The 20,872-nt window shown below is 42.6% G+C and overlaps 1 protein-coding gene across 4 annotated transcripts in view; it reads right to left on the minus strand.

Moving 5' to 3' along the window:
- The window catches only part of TNC (tenascin C), a 167,170-nt gene that overhangs the window by 109,205 nt on the left and 37,093 nt on the right, over positions 1-20,872 (minus strand). For all 4 annotated transcript variants that reach the window (XM_069748551.1, XM_069748549.1, XM_069748548.1 and 1 more), the window contains exon 2: positions 3,577-4,129. In XM_069748551.1, the coding sequence (XP_069604652.1) occupies positions 3,577-4,039 (463 nt within the window). In that variant the 5' untranslated portion in view covers positions 4,040-4,129. The remainder of the gene's footprint in view (positions 1-3,576; positions 4,130-20,872) is intronic.

Here is a 20,872-nt window from a genome sequence, read left to right on the forward strand (position 1 = left end):
TTTCTTCGTATTATGTCCTTCTCCAGTGATCGCTCTCCTGTTATGCTGTCCTTCTCCAGTGATCGCTCTCTTCGTATGATGTCCTTCTCCAGTGATCGCTCTCTTTGTATTATGTCCTTCTCCAGTGATTGCTCTCTTTGTATGATGTCCTTCTCAAGTGATTATTCTCCTCGTATTATGTCCTTCTCCAGTGATCGCTCTCTTCGAATGATGTCGTTCTCCAGTGATCACTCTCCTCGTATGATGTCCTTCTCCACTGATCGCTCTTCTCATATGCTGTCCTTCTACAGTGATTGCTCTCTTCATATGATGTCCTTCTCAAGTGATTATTCTCCTCATATGATATCCTTCTCCAGTGATCAGTGAGCCAAAAGACGTGAGCACAGCTACTAGGGTGCACGGGTAGGTTCCCAAACCATATGCATATAGATATAAAGAACCCGGCACTCAACTTGAATTAAACTTGAGGTTTTTTATTCCGTAGTACGAAAAAACGTTTCGGCCTAGTGTGGCCTTCGTCAGTTACGTACTGAAGGATGATTGAGAATAACCTCAGTATGTGTGATAGATCCGTGGGTTATCACTTAATGGTGGTCCGCCTAAATAGATATAGAGCAGCTGTGAGCTGAGAGTGGCCGGGTCCTGACGCGTGTGTCACCCGGGCTTTCACACCGACAGCGGTGGACACCGCGTCAGGACCCGGCCACTCTCAGCTCACACCTGTGCTATATCTATTTAAGCGGACCACCATTAAGTGATAACCCACGGATCTATCACACATACTGAGGTTATTCTCAGTCATCCTTCAGTACGTAACTGACGAAGGCCACACTAGGCCGAAATGTTTTTTCGTACTACGGAATAAAAAACCTCAAGTTTAATTCAAGTTGAGTGCCGGGTTCTTTATATCTTCTCCAGTGATCGCTCTCCTCGTATGATGTCCTTCTCCAGTGATTGCACTCTTCGTATGATGTCCTTTTCCAGTGATCGCTCCCCTTGTATGATGTCTTTGTCCAGTGATCGCTCTCTTTGTATGATGTCCTTCTCCAGTGATTACTCTCTTTGCATGTTGTCCTTCTCCAGTGATCACTCTCCTGGTAAGCTCACCTTCTCCAGTTATTGCTCTTTTTGTATGATGTCCTTCTCCAGTGATTGCTCTTTTTGTATGTTGTTCTTCTCCAGTGATCGCTCTCCTAATATGCTGTCATTCTCCAATGATTGCTCTTTTTGTATGTTGTCCTTCTCCAGTGATCGCTCTCTTTGTATGAAGTCCTTCTCCAGTAATCATACTCCTCGTATGATGTCCTTCTCCAGTGATCGCTCTCCTGGTATGCTGTCCTTCTCCAGTGATTGCTCTTTTTGTATGATGTCCTTCTCCAGTGATCGCTCTCTTCCTATGTTGTCCTTCTCCAGTGATCACTCTCCTCGTATGATGTCCTTCTCCAGTGATCGCTCTCCTGGTATGCCGTCCTTCTCCAGTGATTGCCCTTTTTTTATGCTGTCCTTTTCCAGTGATCACTCTCTTCATGTGATGTCCTTCTCCAGTAATCACTCTTCTCGTATGATGTCCTTCTCCAGTGATTGCTCTTTTTGTATGATGTCCTTCTCCAGTGATCGCTCTCTTCCTATGTTGTCCTTCTCCAGTGATCGCTCTCCCGGTATGCTGTCTTTCTCCAGTGATCGGTCTCTTCGTATGTTGTCCTCCAGTGAATGCCCTACTCATATGCGTCCAAGTCGTTGCTTGGTGATCCTTACTTCCAGTGACATGTCTGGTTTAATGTGTTACAAAATTGATTTATTTGAATTACCATAGTAACTGGGATAGAATTAAACTAAATGGAATCTTCAGTTAAAGGGATTTTCCAAGTCATAAAACCCCAGTCCCTAGGCTGTGCTTTACTCACTGTCCATGGAGGTAGTATTGAGTTCCTGCTGCTGCCTCCGGTGATTATTATTGTCCACAGTGCTAATGATAGTGCTGCAGTCAATCAGTAGATCTCAGTGGCTCATGTCATCAACTAGGGCAGAGCCGTTGAACTCAATGATTGGCTACAATTCTGTTGATATAGAATCAGCACTGCAGATAATAATAGGCATTGGGGCAGAGCAGAGATGCAACGCCGGACTCAGGGAGGGTGAGTACAGCGCAGTTTGATTTAAAAAGCAAACAAACAAACTGAAGCTGGAAGACAGGGGATTTCCAAAACAAAACAAAAAAGCCATTTTAGGGGAATGCAAGTTGGTGTCTTCTACATCTCTCTATATATAATTATACAACTGGTACTTAATGCTGAAAAAAATTAAGCAGAGCAATAAAGTTGTTTTTGTATATTTAGAAGAATATTAACCTAAAAAAAAATAACTAAAAACATTTCTTATTTTCTCGATCTATGAAATGCCACATTTTGCAATACTTGGACTCTCGAAACGTGCCACCTCATGAAGACTTAAGTCTCAATTATTGTTTTGGTTCCCTTTACTTTAGGGAACGATATTATTAGCTGATAGATGTTTTCTTCCACGTTCTTGGTTTGTTTTAATGGCTCAGATCTGGGGGGAAGTTTTAAGAAAAGTCAGTTGCAGACATATAATTATAAGATTTTACAAGAAGAGCTAACCTCCTTCTTTCCTTATTACAAAACCACCACATGCCTGTGAGAATTACGAGATGTTCAGCATCATTTTAATTACAGACTAGTCGGTAGGGAGGCATGCAACATCATAATGAGACATTTTTGTTCAAACACTTTAAAGAGCTGCCCCTGGATATGATAAAGACCTGCGCCGATACATAAAATATCAAAAAACGTAACAGCTGAAATACCTGGCTCAGTCTTATTATAGATGTATAAATTCATATATGGAGCATAAATACGTCTGCCATATTAGCAGATATTCAATATTGTCAACTGAGACACTCATCTATAAAGTGATGCTGATGGGAATGATCTAATGCATAAATTACTAAGAAAACTAGTTAGGCCCCCAGTTTTCTGATGTCCATGTTACTATCATCCAGAAGGGCACCAACATGGTCTGGTGGAGCGTAAATCTGTGGACTCCACTACACTTCTAATTCTTTGGGTGGACTGAAGTCAAGCCTGCCATACTTAGAACTGGTTCCCATAACCTGGTACCCTATTGCCAGTCATTTTTGTATTTCTAAACAGAAGTTTGATAGAGTGACATCTCAGAAAAAGACTGTCTCTTTGCATACCATTCACAATTGAGACCAGATCTTTTATGACAGGTTTTCAGTTCCACCATACTGCCCATTATCTCTGATAGGACACTCCCTAGAGCAGTGTTCCCCAACTCCGGTCCTCAAGAGCCACCAACAGATCATGTTTTCAGGATTTCCTTAGTATTACACAGGTGATAATTGCATCACCTGGACAGGCTAACATTCAATCACCTGTGCAATGCTAAGGAAATCCTGAAAACATGACCTGTTGGTGGCTCTTGGTGGGGAACACAGCCCTAGAGGACCACATTTTAATGCAATTTTCTCCTGTTTTCTCCAAAAAAGTTTCACCCATGTATATAATTTATTCCGTCAAGAAAGAATATTCTTACCTTCAGCAGTCTGTGTGTTAGAACAGCATCCAGCTCCAGTAGTACATTGTTCTCGAAGAGATGACACAAGGCCTTCAAGCTCCTCCAGTCTGCTCAGAAGGTCCTTAATATCCGGAGATGCTGCACATCCACAAGCTCGTCTAGGGATGTTGATGCGATGTGTAAAAACTATCTGGTTTTCCCCATTTAAAGTGGTTTCTTGGTAATTCTTCTGAAGATCCGTTTGAGGTTTCACCTCGTTTTCCGCCGTTCCAATAGGGTCTAGGTCAACAGAGCATAGTGAGCCCATTGGAACTTTAATGTTATACACATGGTTAAACACTACTGGCTGGTTGTCTTCAGGCAAGGTGAGGTTTACGCCAGTGTCTCTTCTGTGCCGGATGACTTTTCTAATAAGTCCACAGTTCACTTGAGAACTCAGCATTAAAAGAAGGCAGGCAAACACCTGTATGGGATACCCCATGGCTGTGTCCTTATTCAATCTTGATCTTTGCGCTTTTCCTTTGAAGTGTCACTCGTCTGTGGCTTTGTCTGTTTTCTCTTCCTCGTTATTCTAAAGAGCAAAGACATTAAAAAAAACAATGATCTATAAAGAAATGGAATAAAAGATGACGAGTTCACAATCTCCTAAAAGATTTACATTGAAGAATAGCAAAGCCTCGATAAAAGAGCAAATTTTGTGATGTTTCAGTGAACTCGGGACATCCCGTTGGGCTTCAAATCTTGACAATGGCTACATTCATTGTGGACTAAGAGAATTAATGACAATAATGCACCTGGCTCATATTTCTAGTAGTTATTTCTAACAGCATTCCTCAATGCGGTTATTATTGACTCCCACATACATTTACACCAGAGGGAAACCTACTGAAAGCCTTTAAAATAAACACCTGGACAGGGAAATGATTTTTCATTTTCTGTTACAGGACACAGAAAAAGGTTCTTTCATATTTATTTCTACTTTACACGGATTTATTTTATACAAAATATATTTGGAGCCAGGAAATGTCCATCTTTGGTATATACAGTGCGGGGAAATAAGTATTTGATCCATTGCTGATTTTGTAAGTTTGCCTACTGACAAAAACATGAACAGTCTATAATTTTAAGGACAGGCTACTTTTAACATTGAGAGTTGGAATATCAAAAATAAAATCCAGAAAATCACATTGTATTAATTATATAAATTTATTTGCATTTTGCAGTGAGAAATAAGTATTTGATTTCTCTGGCAAACAAGACTTAATACTTGGTGGCACAACCTTTGTTGGCAAGCACAGCCAACAAGGGTTTTGCCACCAAGTATTAAGTCTTGAAGAGTAGATGAAGAGGTTTGCGCACATGTCAGAAGGAATTTTGGTCCACTCCTCTTTGCAGATCATCTCTAAAAAATTAAGATTTTGAGGCTGTTGCTTGGCAACTCGAGCTTCAACTCCCTCCACAAGTTTTCTATGGGATTATGGTCTGGAGACTGGCTAGGCCTCTCCATGACCTTAATGTGATGCTTTTCTACCCACTCCTTTGTTGCCTTGGCTGTATGTTTTGCGTCATTGTCTTGCTGTAAGACTCAGGCACGACCCATTTTTAATGTACTGGCGATGGGAAGGAGGTTGTCACTCAGGATTTTACGGTACATGCCTCCATCCATTCTCCCATTGATGCTATGAAGTAGTCATGTGCCCTTAGCAGAGAAACCTCCTCAGAACATAATGTTTCCACCTCCATGCTTGACAGAGGGGACAGTTTTCTTTGGATCATAGGCAGCATTTCTCTTCCTCCAAACACAGCGAGTTGAGTTAATGCCAAAGACCTCAATTTTTGTCTCATCTGACCACAGCACCTCTCCCAATCACTCACAGAATCATCCAGGTGTTCATTGGCAAACTTCAGACGGGCCTGCACATGTGCCTTCTAGAGCAGGGGGACCTTGCGAGTACTGCAGGATTTTACACCTTTATGGTGTAATGTGTTACCAATGGTTTTCTTGGTGACTGTGGTCCCAGCTGCCTTGAGATCATTAGCAAGTTCCTCCATGTAGTTTTAGGCTGATCTCTCACCTTCCTCATGATCAAGGATAGCCCACGAAGAGAGGTTTTGCATGGTGCCCCAGATCGATGTCGATTGACAGTCATTTTGTATTTCTTCTATTTTCTTACTATTGCACAACAGTTGTCTCCTTCTCACCCAGCGTCTTACTTATGGTTGTGTAGCCCATTCCAGCTTTGTGCTCGTCTATGATCTTGTCCCTGACATCCTTGTAAAGATCTTTGGTGTTGCCCATGTTTTAGAGGTTAGAGTCTGACTGATTAATTGAGTCTGTGGACAGGAGGCTTTTTTTGTAAAGGTGACTTTGTAAGACAGCTGTCTAAAATGTAGGTAATGGGTTAATTAGGAGCGCCTAACTGGTCTGTAGGAGCCAGAACTCTTAGGGTACCGTCACACAGTGGCATTTTGATCGCTACGACGGCACGATTTGTGACGTTCCAGCGATATATCCGTGACGTTCCAGCGATCTCGCTGTGTCTGACACGCTCCTGCGATCAGGGACCCCGCTGAGAATCGTACGTCGTAGCAGATTGTTTGAAACTTTCTTTCGTCGTCTAGTGTCCCGCTGTGGCGGCATGATCGCATGGTGTAACAAAGGTATACACGATATTGTATATGATGTGCGCATAGTAACCAACAGCTTCTACATCGCACATACGTCATGAAATTATCGCTCCAGCGTCGTGCATTGCAAAGTGTGGCAGCAGTCTACGACGCTGGAGCGATATTGTTACGATGCTGGAGCGTCACGGATCGTGCCGTCGTAGCGATCAAAATGCCACTGTGTGATGGTACCCTTAATGGTTGGTAGGAGATCAAATACTTATTTCTCAGTGCAAAATGCAAATGCATTTTTATAATTTATGCAATGTGATTTTCTGGATTTTATTTTTGATATTCTATCTCTCAATGTTAAAATTAACCTGCCCTTAAAATTATAGACTGTTCATGTCTTTGTCAGTGGGCGAACATACAAAATCAGCCAGGGATCAAAAGCGTATTTCCCTCACTGTATACATATTTCGGATAGGGTAAGTTCAATCACAGCTATGATTTTGAGCTTTGGGAAAGGCCAGATATGGCTGAAATGTTGCCTTGTCTTCTTATTATTGTGTCTTTTTATGTTATGGAATAAAGATCTAACTTTTTAAGGATTATCTTCTTGTGCCTTGGGATTCTTGGATATGCTAATTTTGGGGGCTTAGTGAAAGGCCCTACCGAGCAAGCACAGAATTTCGCAATGGTTCATGGGACTTGGACGCTGGAATGCAATAAGTCCAATATTTGGACTTTTTGGAAGTGCATTGAACAGCAAGGTGGATTGCTGCTGAGGGGAAAAAGAAAAAAGAAAAAAATCTCTTTAAATCTCCAGCTTAGCGAGTGTGAACGAGCTGGGTGTGACCTGAGCGTAAGTGTGAACGGCAGTAAGTGTGTGACTTGTGATTCAGTGACTTTGCAGTCAGGGAGTTTTCAAGGGAGGAATTACTGAATTGCTGTCTGTGTTCTATTGATAATTTGCTTTTATGTTTTATTTATCGGTTCTGTCTGGTGCAATCCCCATTAGGAAATGTGGTCCACTATTGTTAATGCCATCCAGTGCACATCTTTCCACATGTATGCAGTCCTTGAGCAGCCGATCGAGGGTGCATACTGCTGTGCGAGATGTGAGCACGTTTTGCATTTGGAAACCCAGATTCTGAATCTAAAGGTACCTTCACACATAACGATATCGTTAACGATATCGTTGCTTTTTGTGACGTAGCAACGATATCGTTAAGGAAATCGTTCTGTGTGACAGCGACCAACGATCAGGCCCCTGCTGGGAGATCGTTGGTCGCTGAGGAAAGTCCAGAACTTTATTTCGTCGCTGGACTCCCTGCACTGGCTGTGAGCGTCGGTCAGCCGGAAAGCAGAGCGGTGACGTCACCGCTCTGCTTTCCGGCCGCTGTGCTCAGTCAGTGCAGGAGGAGTGCAGAGAAGCAGAGCGCCGGGGACAGACAGCGGTAGGTAAGTAACATAGTAACATAGTTAGTAAGGCCGAAAAAAGACATTTGTCCATCCAGTTCAGCCTATATTCCATCATAATAAATACCCAGATCTACGTCCTTCTACAGAACCTAATAATTGTATGATACAATATTGTTCTGCTCCAGGAAGACATCCAGGCCTCTCTTGAACCCCTCGACTGAGTTCGCCATCACCACCTCCTCAGGCAAGCAATTCCAGATTCTCACTGCCCTAACAGTAAAGAATCCTCTTCTATGTTGGTGGAAAAACCTTCTCTCCTCCAGACGCAAAGAATGCCCCCTTGTGCCCGTCACCTTCCTTGGTATAAACAGATCCTCAGCGAGATATTTGTATTGTCCCCTTATATACTTATACATGGTTATTAGATCGCCCCTCAGTCGTCTTTTTTCTAGACTAAATAATCCTAATTTCGCTAATCTATCTGGGTATTGTAGTTCTCCCATCCCCTTTATTAATTTTGTTGCCCTCCTTTGTACTCTCTCTAGTTCCATTATATCCTTCCTGAGCACCGGTGCCCAAAACTGGACACAGTACTCCATGTGCGGTCTAACTAGGGATTTGTACAGAGGCAGTATAATGCTCTCATCATGTGTATCCAGACCTCTTTTAATGCACCCCATGATCCTGTTTGCCTTGGCAGCTGCTGCCTGGCACTGGCTGCTCCAGGTAAGTTTATCATTAACTAGGATCCCCAAGTCCTTCTCCCTGTCAGATTTACCCAGTGGTTTCCCGTTCAGTGTGTAATGGTGATATTGATTCCCTCTTCCCATGTGTATAACCTTACATTTATCATTGTTAAACCTCATCTGCCACCTTTCAGCCCAAGTTTCCAACTTATCCAGATCCATCTGTAGCAGAATACTATCTTCTCTTGTATTAACTGCTTTACATAGTTTTGTATCATCTGCAAATATCGATATTTTACTGTGTAAACCTTCTACCAGATCATTAATGAATATGTTGAAGAGAACAGGTCCCAATACCGACCCCTGCGGTACCCCACTGGTCACAGCGACCCAGTTAGAGACTATACCATTTATAACCACCCTCTGCTTTCTATCACTAAGCCAGTTACTAACCCATTTACACACATTTTCCCCCAGACCAAGCATTCTCATTTTGTGTACCAACCTCTTGTGCGGCACGGTATCAAACGCTTTGGAAAAATCGAGATATACCACGTCCAATGACTCACCGTGGTCCAGTCTATAGCTTACCTCTTCATAAAAACTGATTAGATTGGTTTGACAGGAGCGATTTCTCATAAACCCATGCTGATATGGAGTTAAACAGTTATTCTCATTGAGATAATCCAGAATAACATCCCTCAGAAACCCTTCAAATATTTTACCAACAATAGAGGTTAGACTTACTGGCCTATAATTTCCAGGTTCACTTTTAGAGCCCTTTTTGAATATTGGCACCACATTTGCTATGCGCCAGTCCTGCGGAACAGACCCTGTCGCTATAGAGTCCCTAAAAATAAGAAATAATGGTTTATCTATTACATTACTTAGTTCTCTTAGTACTCGTGGGTGTATGCCATCCGGACCCGGAGATTTATCTATTTTAATCTTATTTAGCCGGTTTCGCACCTCTTCTTGGGTTAGATTGGTGACCCTTAATATAGGGTTTTCATTGTTTCTTGGGATTTCACCTAGCATTTCATTTTCCACCGTGAATACCGTGGAGAAGAAGGTGTTTAATATGTTAGCTTTTTCCTCGTCATCTACAACCATTCTTTCCTCACTATTTTTTAAGGGGCCTACATTTTCAGTTTTTATTCTTTTACTATTGATATAGTTGAAGAACAGTTTGGGATTAGTTTTACTCTCCTTAGCAATGTGCTTCTCTGTTTCCTTTTTGGCAGCTTTAATTAGTTTTTTAGATAAAGTATTTTTCTCCCTATAGTTTTTTAGAGCTTCAATGGTGCCATCCTGCTTTAGTAGTGCAAATGCTTTCTTTTTACTGTTAATTGCCTGTCTTACTTCTTTGTTTAGCCACATTGGGTTTTTCCTATTTCTAGTCCTTTTATTCCCACAAGGTATAAACCGCTTACACTGCCTATTTAGGATGTTCTTAAACATTTCCCATTTATTATCTGTATTCTTATTTCTGAGGATATTGTCCCAGTCTACCAGATTAAGGGCATCTCTAAGCTGGTCAAACTTTGCCTTCCTAAAGTTCAGTGTTTTTGTGACTCCCTGACAAGTCCCCCTAGTGAAAGACAGGTGAAACTGTACAATATTGTGGTCGCTATTTCCTAGATGCCCGACCACCTGCAGATTTGTTATTCTGTCAGGTCTATTAGATAGTATTAGGTCTAAAAGTGCTGCTCCTCTGGTTGGATTCTGCACCAATTGTGAAAGATAATTTTTCTTGGTTATTAGCAGAAACCTGTTGCCTTTATGGGTTTCACAGGTTTCTGTTTCCCAGTTAATATCCGGGTAGTTAAAGTCCCCCATAACCAGGACCTCATTATGGGTTGCAGCTTCATCTATCTGCTTTAGAAGTAGACTTTCCATGGTTTCTGTTATATTTGGGGGTTTGTAACAGACCCCAATGAGAATTTTGTTACCATTTTTCCCTCCATGAATTTCAACCCATATGGACTCGACATCCTCATTCCCTTCGCTAATATCCTCCCTTAAAGTGGACTTTAGACAAGATTTTACATAGAGACAAACCCCTCCTCCTCTCCGATTTTTACGATCCTTTCTAAACAGACTGTAACCCTGTAAGTTAACTGCCCAGTCATAGCTTTCATCTAACCATGTCTCGGTTATTCCCACTATGTCAAAGTTACCTGTAGATATTTCTGCTTCTAGTTCTTCCATCTTGTTTGTCAGGCTTCTGGCGTTTGCGAGCATGCAGTTTAGAGGATTTTGTTTTGTTCCAATCTCCTCACTGTGGATTGTTTTAGAAATGTTCTTACCTCCCTTCTGAGTATGTTTTCCTGGGTCGTCTTTGTTCGAGTCTAATGTTTTTCTTCCCGTCCCCTCTTCTTCTAGTTTAACGCCCTCCTGATGAGTGTAGCGAGTCTTCTGGCGAATGTGTGTTTCCCAGGTTTGTTGAGGTGTAGTCCGTCTCTGGCGAGGAGTCCATCATACCAGTAATTCACACCGTGGTCCAGGAATCCAAATCCTTGTTGTCTGCACCATCGTCTTAGCCAGTTGTTTGCATCAAGGATCCTGTTCCATCTCCTGGTGCCATGCCCGTCTACTGGAAGGATAGAAGAAAAAACTACCTGTGCATCCAGTTCTTTTACTTTCTTCCCCAACTCTTCAAAGTCCTTGCAGATTGTCGGTAGGTCCTTCCTTGCCGTGTCATTGGTGCCAACATGTATCAGAAGAAATGGGTGGACGTCCTTGGAGCTGAAGAGCTTTGGTATCCTATCGGTCACATCCTTGATCATCGCACCTGGAAGGCAGCATACTTCTCTTGCAGTTATGTCCGGTCTGCAGATGGCTGCTTCGGTGCCTCTCAGTAGTGAGTCTCCCACCACCACCACTCTTCGTTGCTTCTTGGCTGTACTTTTTGCTGTCACTTGTTGCTGTGTGCCCTTTTCTTTTTTGCTTGCTGGTATTGCTTCATTCTTAGGTGTGCCATCTTCATCCTCTACAAAGATTTGATATCGGTTCTTCAGTTGTGTGGTTGGTGATTTCTCCATGGTCTTCTTGCTTCTTTTGGTCACATGCTTCCACTCATCTGCTTTTGGAGGTTCTCTGACACTTTTTTCACCTTCTGTGACCAGTAGAGATGCTTCTGTTCTGTCTAGAAAGTCTTCATTCTCTTTGATGAGTTTCAAAGTTGCTATTCTTTCTTCCAGACCCCGCACCTTTTCTTCTAAAAGGGCCACTAGTCTACACTTCTGACAGGTGAAATTGGATTCTTCTTCTGGTCGATCTGTGAACATGTAGCACATGCTGCAGCTCACCATGTAGGTTGTCACATCTGCCATGTTGCTCCTAGATCCTGCTGACTTGCTGTGTGTTTTCCTTCTTGTGTAATCTACTCAGCCAAGCTCTCTTGCAATAATGTCCTACAGGCAAAAATTCACGCGCCGTAAGGCGCGCGGTTTGGTGATGCTTTCGAAGCAGCTGGTCCCGGCTGTACCCAACGATCTTCTAGCTTAGGGAGACTTCGCTTCTCCCAGAAGGCACCTGGAATATGCAAATTAGCCTCCTGAAGCTTGAATCCCTGGTTTGGTGATGCTTTCGAAGCAGCTGGTCCCGGCTGTACCCAACGATCTTCTAGCTTAGGGAGACTTCGCTTCTCCCAGAAGGCACCTGGAATATGCAAATTATCCTCCTGAAGCTTGAATCCCTGGTTTGGTGATGCTTTCGAAGCAGCTGGTCCCGGCTGTACCCAACGATCTTCTAGCTTAGGGAGACTTCGCTTCTCCCAGAAGGCACCTGGAATATGCAAATTAGCCTCCTGAAGCTTGAATCCCTGGTTTGGTGATGCTTTCGAAGCAGCTGGTCCCGGCTGTACCCAACGATCTTCTAGCTTAGGGAGACTTCGCTTCTCCCAGAAGTATGTAGTGTTTGTTTTTTTTACTTTTATGCTGGTAACCAGGGTAAACATCGGGTTACTAAGCGCGGCCCTGCGCTTAGTAACCCAATGTTTACCCTGGTTACCCGGGGACCTCGGGATCGTTGGTCGCTGGAGAGCTGTCTGTGTGACAGCTCTCCAGCGACCAAACAGCGACGCTGCAGCGATCGACATAGTTTTCGGTGTCGCTGCAGCGTCGCTGAGTGTGAAGGTACCTTAAATGTGCAGCTGGCAACACTGAGATCCATTGACAATATGGAAAGGAGTCTTCTGCTCACTGAGCAGAAGATCAATGGGACAGATGAGGGGGGGGGATGGTAGGATGGAGCCGCAGGACGGTGAAGTAGCAAGCTGGGTGACAGTTAGAAAGCGGGGTAGAGGGAAGAGTGCCAGGGAGGCTAGTCTTGATCTGGCACACCCCAATAGGTTTGCTAAGTTGGCAGATGAGGGGGGTGCCAGTACAGGGGTAGCACTGCTGCAGCCACACATGTCCTCTGAAAGCCGGAGGAGTGACTGCTCCAGTAAGGAGGGGAATAGGAGAGCAGGGCAGGCCAGACAGGTGCTGGTAGTGAGGGACTCAATTATTATTGGAACAGATAGGGCAATCTGTCACAAAGACAGGGATCGTCGAACGGTGTGCTGCCTACCTGGCGCTCGAGTCCGACACATCACTGATAGGGTGGACAGGTTACTGGGAGGGGCTGGTGAGGACCCAGTGGTCATGGTGCCCTTTGCACAAATGACAAAGTTAGAGGTAGGTGGAAGGTCATTAAAAACGATTTCAGGGAATTAGGCTGCAAGCTGAAAGCAAGGACCTCCAACGTGGTATTTTCCGAAATACTGCCTGTACCACGTGCCATGCCAGAGAGGCAACGGGAGATTAGGGAGGTTAATAAGTGGCTCAAGAATTGGTGTAGGAAGGAGGGGTTTGGGTTCCTGCAGAACTGGGCCGACTTCTCAGTTGGCTACAGGCTCTACGTTAGGGACGGGCTGCACCTCAATGGGGAGGGCAGTTCCAGCAAAGGTAATCAGTTTTTGACAACTATGAGAGACAATGACCTTTTACAACTGGTTCAGGACCCAACAAGAAAGGGGGCACTGCTAGGGTTGGGGGTCACTGGGGGAATGGTGATCACAAAATAATAAGGGATGCTATGCTGGAGTATCTGAAGAGGAATAACTTCATCATGACCCAGTATCAGCATGGGTTTACTAGGGACCATTCATGTCAGACTAATTTGATCAGTTTCTATGAAGAGGTAAGTTCCGGACTGGACCAAGGGAACCCAGTGGACGTAGTGTATATGGACTTTTCAAAAGCTTTTGATACGGTGCCACACAAAAGGTTGATACATAAAATGAGAATAATGGGGATAGGGGAAAATATGTGCAAGTGGGTTAAGAGCTGGCTCAGGGATAGGAAACAAAGGGTGGTTATTAATGGAGCACACTCAGACTGGGTCGCGGTTAGCAGTGGGGTACCACAGGGGTCAGTATTGGGCCCTCTTCTCTTTAACATATTTATTAATGACCTTGTAGGGGGCATTCAGAGCAGAATTTCAATATTTGCAGATGACACTAAACTCTGCAGGGTAACATAGTAACATAGTAACATAGTTAGTAAGGCCGAAAAAAGACATTTGTCCATCCAGTTCAGCCTATATTCCATCATAATATGTAATCAATACAGAGGAGGACAATTTTATATTACTGGATGATTTATGTAAACTAAAAGCTTGGGCTGATAAATGGCAAATGAGCTTTAATGGGAATAAATGTAAGGTCATGCACTTTGGTAGAAGTAATAAGATGTATAACTATGTGCTTAATTCTAAAGCTCTGGGCAAAACCGTTAATGAAAAAGACCTGGGTGTATGGGTGGATGACAAACTCATATTTAGTGGCCAGTGTCAGGCAGCTGCTACAAAGGCAAATAAAATAATGAGATGCATTAAAAGAGGCATAGATGCTCATGAGGAGAACATAATTTTACCTCTATACAAGTCACTAGTTCGACCACACTTAGAATACTGTGCACAGTTCTGGTCTCCGGTGTGTAAGAAAGACATAGCTGAACTAGAGCGGGTGCAGAGAAGAGCGACCAAGGTTATTAGAGGACTGGCGGGTCTGCAATACCAAGATAGGTTATTACACTTGGGGCTATTTAGTTTGGAAAAATGAAGACTAAGGGGTGATCTTATTTTAATGTATAAATATATGAGGGGACAGTACAAAGACCTTTCTGATGATCTTTTTAATCATAGACCGGAGACAGGGACAAGGGGGCATCCTCTGCGTTTGGAGGAAAAAAGGTTTAAGCATAATAACAGACGCGGGTTCTTTACTGTAAGAGCAGTAAGACTATGGAACTCTCTGCCGTATGATGTTGTAATGAGTGATTCATTACTAAAATTTAAGAGGGGACTGAATGCCTTTCTTGAAAAGTATAATGTTACAGGGTATATACACTAGATTCCTTGATAGGGCGTTGATCCAGGGAACTAGTCTGATTGCCGGATGTGGAGTCGGGAAGGAATTTTGTTCCCCAGTGTGGAGCTTACTCTTTGCCACATGGGGTTGTTTTGCCTTCTTTTGGATCAACATGTTAGGGCAAGTTAGGTTAGGCTATGGGTTGAACTAGATGGACTTAAAGTCTTCCTTCAACCTTAATAACTATGTAAATTTACTCAAAAGGTGAGATTTCATTTGCAGAATGTGTATCACTGCTGCACAGACCTAATACATACATTTGTATGCATTTCTGCAGATGAGTAGTTCTACAGCATTTATGACTGAAATTTGCATTGACAACGTGATGCTTTGGCTTACGATGGTAGCCATAGCAACCCATCCACTTTGCTTTCCATGCATCGTTGTTCAGAAGTAGAGCATACACTAATGCTGGTTTGAAAATATAATTTTCAAGAACCCAATTATGGCTCTTTTCATTAATAGAGGTAAGACCCCTCATATGAGACATCTACACATTAGTCAAAATGGAGAGAGGCTACAAAGATCATCTTTTTCTCTGTCTCTGGAGATCTTGACCTATCAGCACATTTCATGGACAGACCATTAATTTGAATAATTACTATGCCATTCCTTATCTCTCCTGTGGTGGTTCTGTTAGAAAACTGAACACTAGTGAATAGGGTTCTTCTTAAAAGTAGGGCAGAATGATTAATTCTGCTCTTTTCTTGATTCCAGTCAAGTCCTTCTTGGCAACCGGACCAGGACAGTCTTCACTTTTGTAGCTGCCATCTTGGGCGGCTATTGTGCTTACTAGGTCTCACATCAGTGACTAGGCCTCACGCAACAGCATCATGTCAGTGGTGGAGATGCCATTGCTGGCACCAGGACTCTGCTCATCACAGGGACAAGGATTTCCAATACCAGAAATGAGTACTGGCTGGAAGTGATGGCGGTCTGAGCTGAATGAAGAAGCAAAGCAAAGATGAACATATTCAAATAGAGACGTCACTGATGAAGTTACCATCTTGGATTAATACCAGCGCCCTGGACATTTTTTTTCCTGAAACGGGAGCGCCAACCAGAATTTTCCTCTTGTTAAACGTTATCAGATGTCCCCTGATGGTCATATAGAGGACTTAGCCACCGTAAACAATCATGCCTGCTTTTTAATTTTCTTAGCTTTCATCATGCAGAAAATGATCTTTAATCCTTTATCAAATGTGAGTGCTCGGTGGCTAAAACATCTCAGTACACCTTTCCGTAACTTCTACTTTGCTGCTTTACCAGCACTGTCTGAATTGAAAACTCAGTTGTATTCACACTCACTAACCCTGCAAGAATTGAGTGCACACATTGTTAATTCAGTTGCCGAGCACACCCAGGTCTAGGTAGAGCAAATTACTGCTCATTGCTGGAGGAATGAAAATTGGGACACCCTGTAATCATCTTATTTCAAGTTGACTCTCCTACCAAAAAAGTGATAGCCCAAAGGGGTAAACTGCATTGGGCAAGTGAAAATCCACAGTAAATCGTAAAGATTCAGTTGATGTCCTGCTGTGAATTTACCACCTGTGTATGTCCAAAAAAGGCAACATTTTCAGATAATTTTCAGAAGTAAAATCTTCTCCAAATTATTCAGGTAACTGAAGACTTGTGAATACTCACAATGTGCACAGTGCGCGCTGATTTTCAGGTGTCAGAAGCAGGTGAGCGCGTGGCCACAAGTAAGCGATTGGCATACATGTAGTCACATGCCAACTAGACGTGCACTGATATGCTCAATACAAATTAATTGAGCTAGGCATGGTACATCTAGTTTAATTGTGGCCAGATGAGCGCAAAGTGTCCAGAGAATCCTGACAGCAAGCACTGTTCGCACTGTGAAAGTTCTTAAGTCTCCAGTCACATAGAGTGACTGCAGACTTGAGCCTCAAGCCTGGACAACCTCTTTAAATGACATGTCTAATCAACAGCCCTTGTCAAATTATGTTGCATATTTTCTTCATAGCATATGGAAGAGAGTTCTTAAAATCCCATCCAATATGATGATACTGTAATATGTACTGGATTTTCAACCTACCGTAGAAAATGTGGAAGAAAAATCTGTTATGACTTGTGTGTACATTGCCTTTACGTTCTACTGATTATTGCAAACAATTAAATAGCATGAACAGAAAATATTAAATTAGAGAATTATATGGCACCAGCTCTCAGTCACATCATGGTGGGCTCGTTAACTTCAAGCCCAATGGCCTTCACAAATAAACTTACAAACCTTGGATACTTTGATAGCTTCTCACAAGTTATGTTTAGTCTGAAGTTTTCATTTTACACCTAAGCATGCTGAATTCCAACAGTTATCTCCGTAATCTTCACCATACACAAGACGTGGTGTTCTTGTCTGGTATTTCAGAGTAATGATGAAACATGAGACAGATCCTTCAACTCTACGTACACATAATAAAGAAGACAATTCAACCAGGTGAAAGGGATTTCTCTCTAATGATCTGTAAACTCTTTAACCTGCTCTTAGTGTTTACTCAATAATGAAACCTTCTGATCATGCTAAATGGATGACATTTTAGGAATTTATTGGTTTCTGTCCTCTGCATGTCTAGCATTTGAAAATAATGCTCATCCTGAGCACGGGATTCTCTTCAATCTAAAGGTACCGTTACACTAAACGACTTACCAACGATCACGACCAGCGATACGACCTGGCCGCGATCGTTGGTAAGTCGTTGTGTGGTCGCTGGGGAGCTGTCACACAGACAGCTCTCTCCAGCGACCAACGATCAGGGGAACGACTTTGGCATCGTTGAAACTGTCTTCAACGATGCCGAAGTCCCCGGGTAACCAGGGTAAACATTGGGTTACTATGTGCAGGGCCGCGCTTAGTAACCCGATATTTACCCTGGTTACCATTGTAAAAGTAAAAAAAGAAAACACTACATACTCACATTCTGATGTCTGTCACGTCCCCCGCCGTCAGCTTCCTGCACTGACTGTGTCAGCGCCAGCCGTAAAGCAGAGCACAGCGGTGATGTCACTGCTGTGCTCTGCTTTACGGCCAGCACTGGCAGTCAGTGCAGGGAAGCTGACGCCGGGGGACGTGACAGACATCGGAATGTAAGTATGTAGTGTTTTTTTTTAACTTTTTCAATAGTAACCAGGATAAATATCGGGTTACTAAGCGCGGCCCTGCGCTTAGTAACCCGATATTTACCCTGGTTACAAGAGAACACATCGCTGGATCGGCATCACACACGCCGATCTAGCGATGACAGCGGGGTGATCAGCGACCAAAAAAAGGTCCTGATCATTCCCTAGCGACCAACAATCTCCCAGCAGGGGCCTGATCGTTGGTTGCTGTCACACATAATGTGATCGTTAGCGGGATAGTTGCTACGTCACAAAAAGCGTGACGTTGCAACGATATCCTTAACGTTATCGTTATGTGTGAAGGTACCTTTAGTGGAAGGAAGAAAAAAAAACTTTCGCAATCCTGTTCTCATTGGGGTCTACAGGATTTTTTTAGTTTTAGAAAAGTGGACCCCAAATGGATTAGATAGCTGAAAAAAAAGCAAATAGACTGTGTACTCATCCTCCCTTACTCTAGCTCTGGTTGCTTGTCAGGTGTCTATGTTTTGGTGGTAGCAGTGACGTCATGTTGATAGCGCACATCACCATTGCAGCCAATCACTGTACTTAACAGGTCTTCCAATATAGATGGCACAAGCCTCTGAGCACGGGAACTGGTTGTTGCGCTGATATATTCTGTCGATGTGATGTCATCGATGCGCCAAAAACACAGAAACTGGAGCCGGTGCTGAACAAAGGGAAAATATGGACTATTAGGTTTTCCTTTTCTACCATTATCTGAACCATTGAGCCACTTTTCTAACAGTAGAAATCTCTTTCAATGTGTCCATACACTTTTGGTAGCTGTCTCTCCCGCCTCTGTCATGCACACGAAAGCTAATGTGCTCAAATATTTTCTTAGGGGGAGAGAAAAATAATGCCCCCATACACTTTAGACAGATGTTGACACATTAATGGTCCAACCGATTGTTTAGCTCGCAGCTATCACACCCGTCTCCTCCATGCACAGGAGCACTTGCCATGCCGAACGCTCATGCGTTCTCTAAGAAAAAGCTGCTGCCAGATTCCTCTGTCAGCAGCTTATCACTTACAGAACAAAAGGATCGTTAGCTCAAAATCGGACGTGCTGGATCATTTTTATCTCCAGATATCATATATATATAGAGAGAGAGTTGGTTGAATCCATCAATTTTGGCAAGTTAGACCATCATCGTATCTTGGAGCCCTAAGCCGTTTCAAGATAGCTTTGGTGCCAGCTTATATCCAGGGAGAAGGAAAGGATTGGGCATTAAGACTCATTAAGCCTCATGCTGCTTAATGATTTAGGCACATCTGTAAATTGGCATGTGTCGCCGCTAGAAATGTACTCTAGTCACAGACTTGAGTACATTTCTGGAGTAAATGATGACACTAAAGTGGGTTGTCTCATCGTGTACTTGAGAGGCAGTTGTCATCACACCACCCATGTTAGTTCCATGATCAACAAGCCACTCTCCTTTGGCCAAGGTATCTACAGAATGGGCTAAGGTTGTGATCTATGAATAAGGGTTCATTTTCACGGACCGAGTGGCAGTATGATATGACCACGGACGGGTAAAACCTTTACTAGTCGTCTAAATTCCTGTATACACTGGCAGACCAAAGTGAATGACATAAACGAAGATTTCTCCTCTGCGCCAAAGATCTTTTCAACCATGAACGAGAGTTTTATAAGAACGTTCATCCACCATTGTCTTGCAGTGGAAAGCTCAGCTGTGACTGATTTTTATCACTCTTCACCATGATTCATTATTTTTTTTAAAGTTAAGTGACAAAGTGAATAATAACTTGTTTTTCAATCAGTTGCCCAGCAGCTACGACAAGACTAAAAAAATAAATAAAAATAATGACTTATGCTCATGAAACGAAAATATCGGGTAGCCTATTTTAAGGAGTGTATGTCTGTTTAGACTTAATAAAAAAATCCTTACATGTAGGTAGTCACAACCGGTCAGTCAGAACATATGAATTCCCACCGGAGCATGCGATGACCAACAAAAAAATATGACATGGCAAGTTAACTTTACATTAAATATCAGCCATCGATAACCATCTGCCGTGCTCGATCATGTCAAGAAAAGGCGTCGATAGGCGGATGAAAATAATCCTGGAATGCAAATTCAGCCTTTTGTAAATGAGCCCTATCATTTTCTTATTTATAAATTCCATTTCGAAGCTATGGGTTTCCAAACCAAGGAATTTGATAGGACATACAGATGGGAATTATCCCAAGTTATTGCATCTGGGGGTATAATCAGTAAATACCAGAACGGAGATGACTGATTCAAAAAAATTAGCACAATTGCCATAGAGAAAATAAGAAAATCCTCATATTTCCCCAGGGAGTCATTATTGGCAGCTGTTTTACTGCATATTTGTATTGCTAGAAGTATGAAATTGATTGATTTTGGCTATCAAATATCATACAGAAGAGTTGTCATTTCTTAGATACTTTTATATGTACTTAACAAAGGAATGTAGTACATTTCCATGCATCCCTAGGGAAAACATATAAAATTACCATGAATTGAAAGTCTCAGAACTATTTTTAAAGAGGTTGTCCAGGCATATAATATTGATTGGTTATCAATTTCGGATAAGTGTAGGGCAAAATCAAAACTTCCAACCGATCAGCTCCGGTGAACACATTGAACATCGCTGAGCAGCACAGCTCTGTATAATGTGTAAAACCCTGTGCCATAGACCATAGGTTAGCTCTTATTCCCTTGAAGGGAAACCTTCCCCATTACACTTGCAGTCCAATCTGTGGACAGGATGGTATAAAGAAGGAGAAGCTAAACAGAACAATATACAAGTTGTGGCATAAAGTTTAGTGTAAGTTATGTTTTATTTATTAATATCCTTGGTGTTTGCAGATATGTGTCCATTGGGTGGTGCTACCAGCGATTGATCGATATCTCTTCACGCACAGTCCTACACGGAAGACTGTCGGTCACTGATTAGGACCTTCCATTAGGGATTTCAACGCATAAACATTAAGGATAACTGAGACTTTTCCTATATGAATGTACAGCAGAAAGAGTAGTAAAAAATA

The sequence above is a fragment of the Ranitomeya imitator genome, chromosome 2, assembly GCF_032444005.1.
Source record: "Ranitomeya imitator isolate aRanImi1 chromosome 2, aRanImi1.pri, whole genome shotgun sequence".
NCBI classification, from domain to species: Eukaryota; Metazoa; Chordata; class Amphibia; order Anura; family Dendrobatidae; genus Ranitomeya; species Ranitomeya imitator.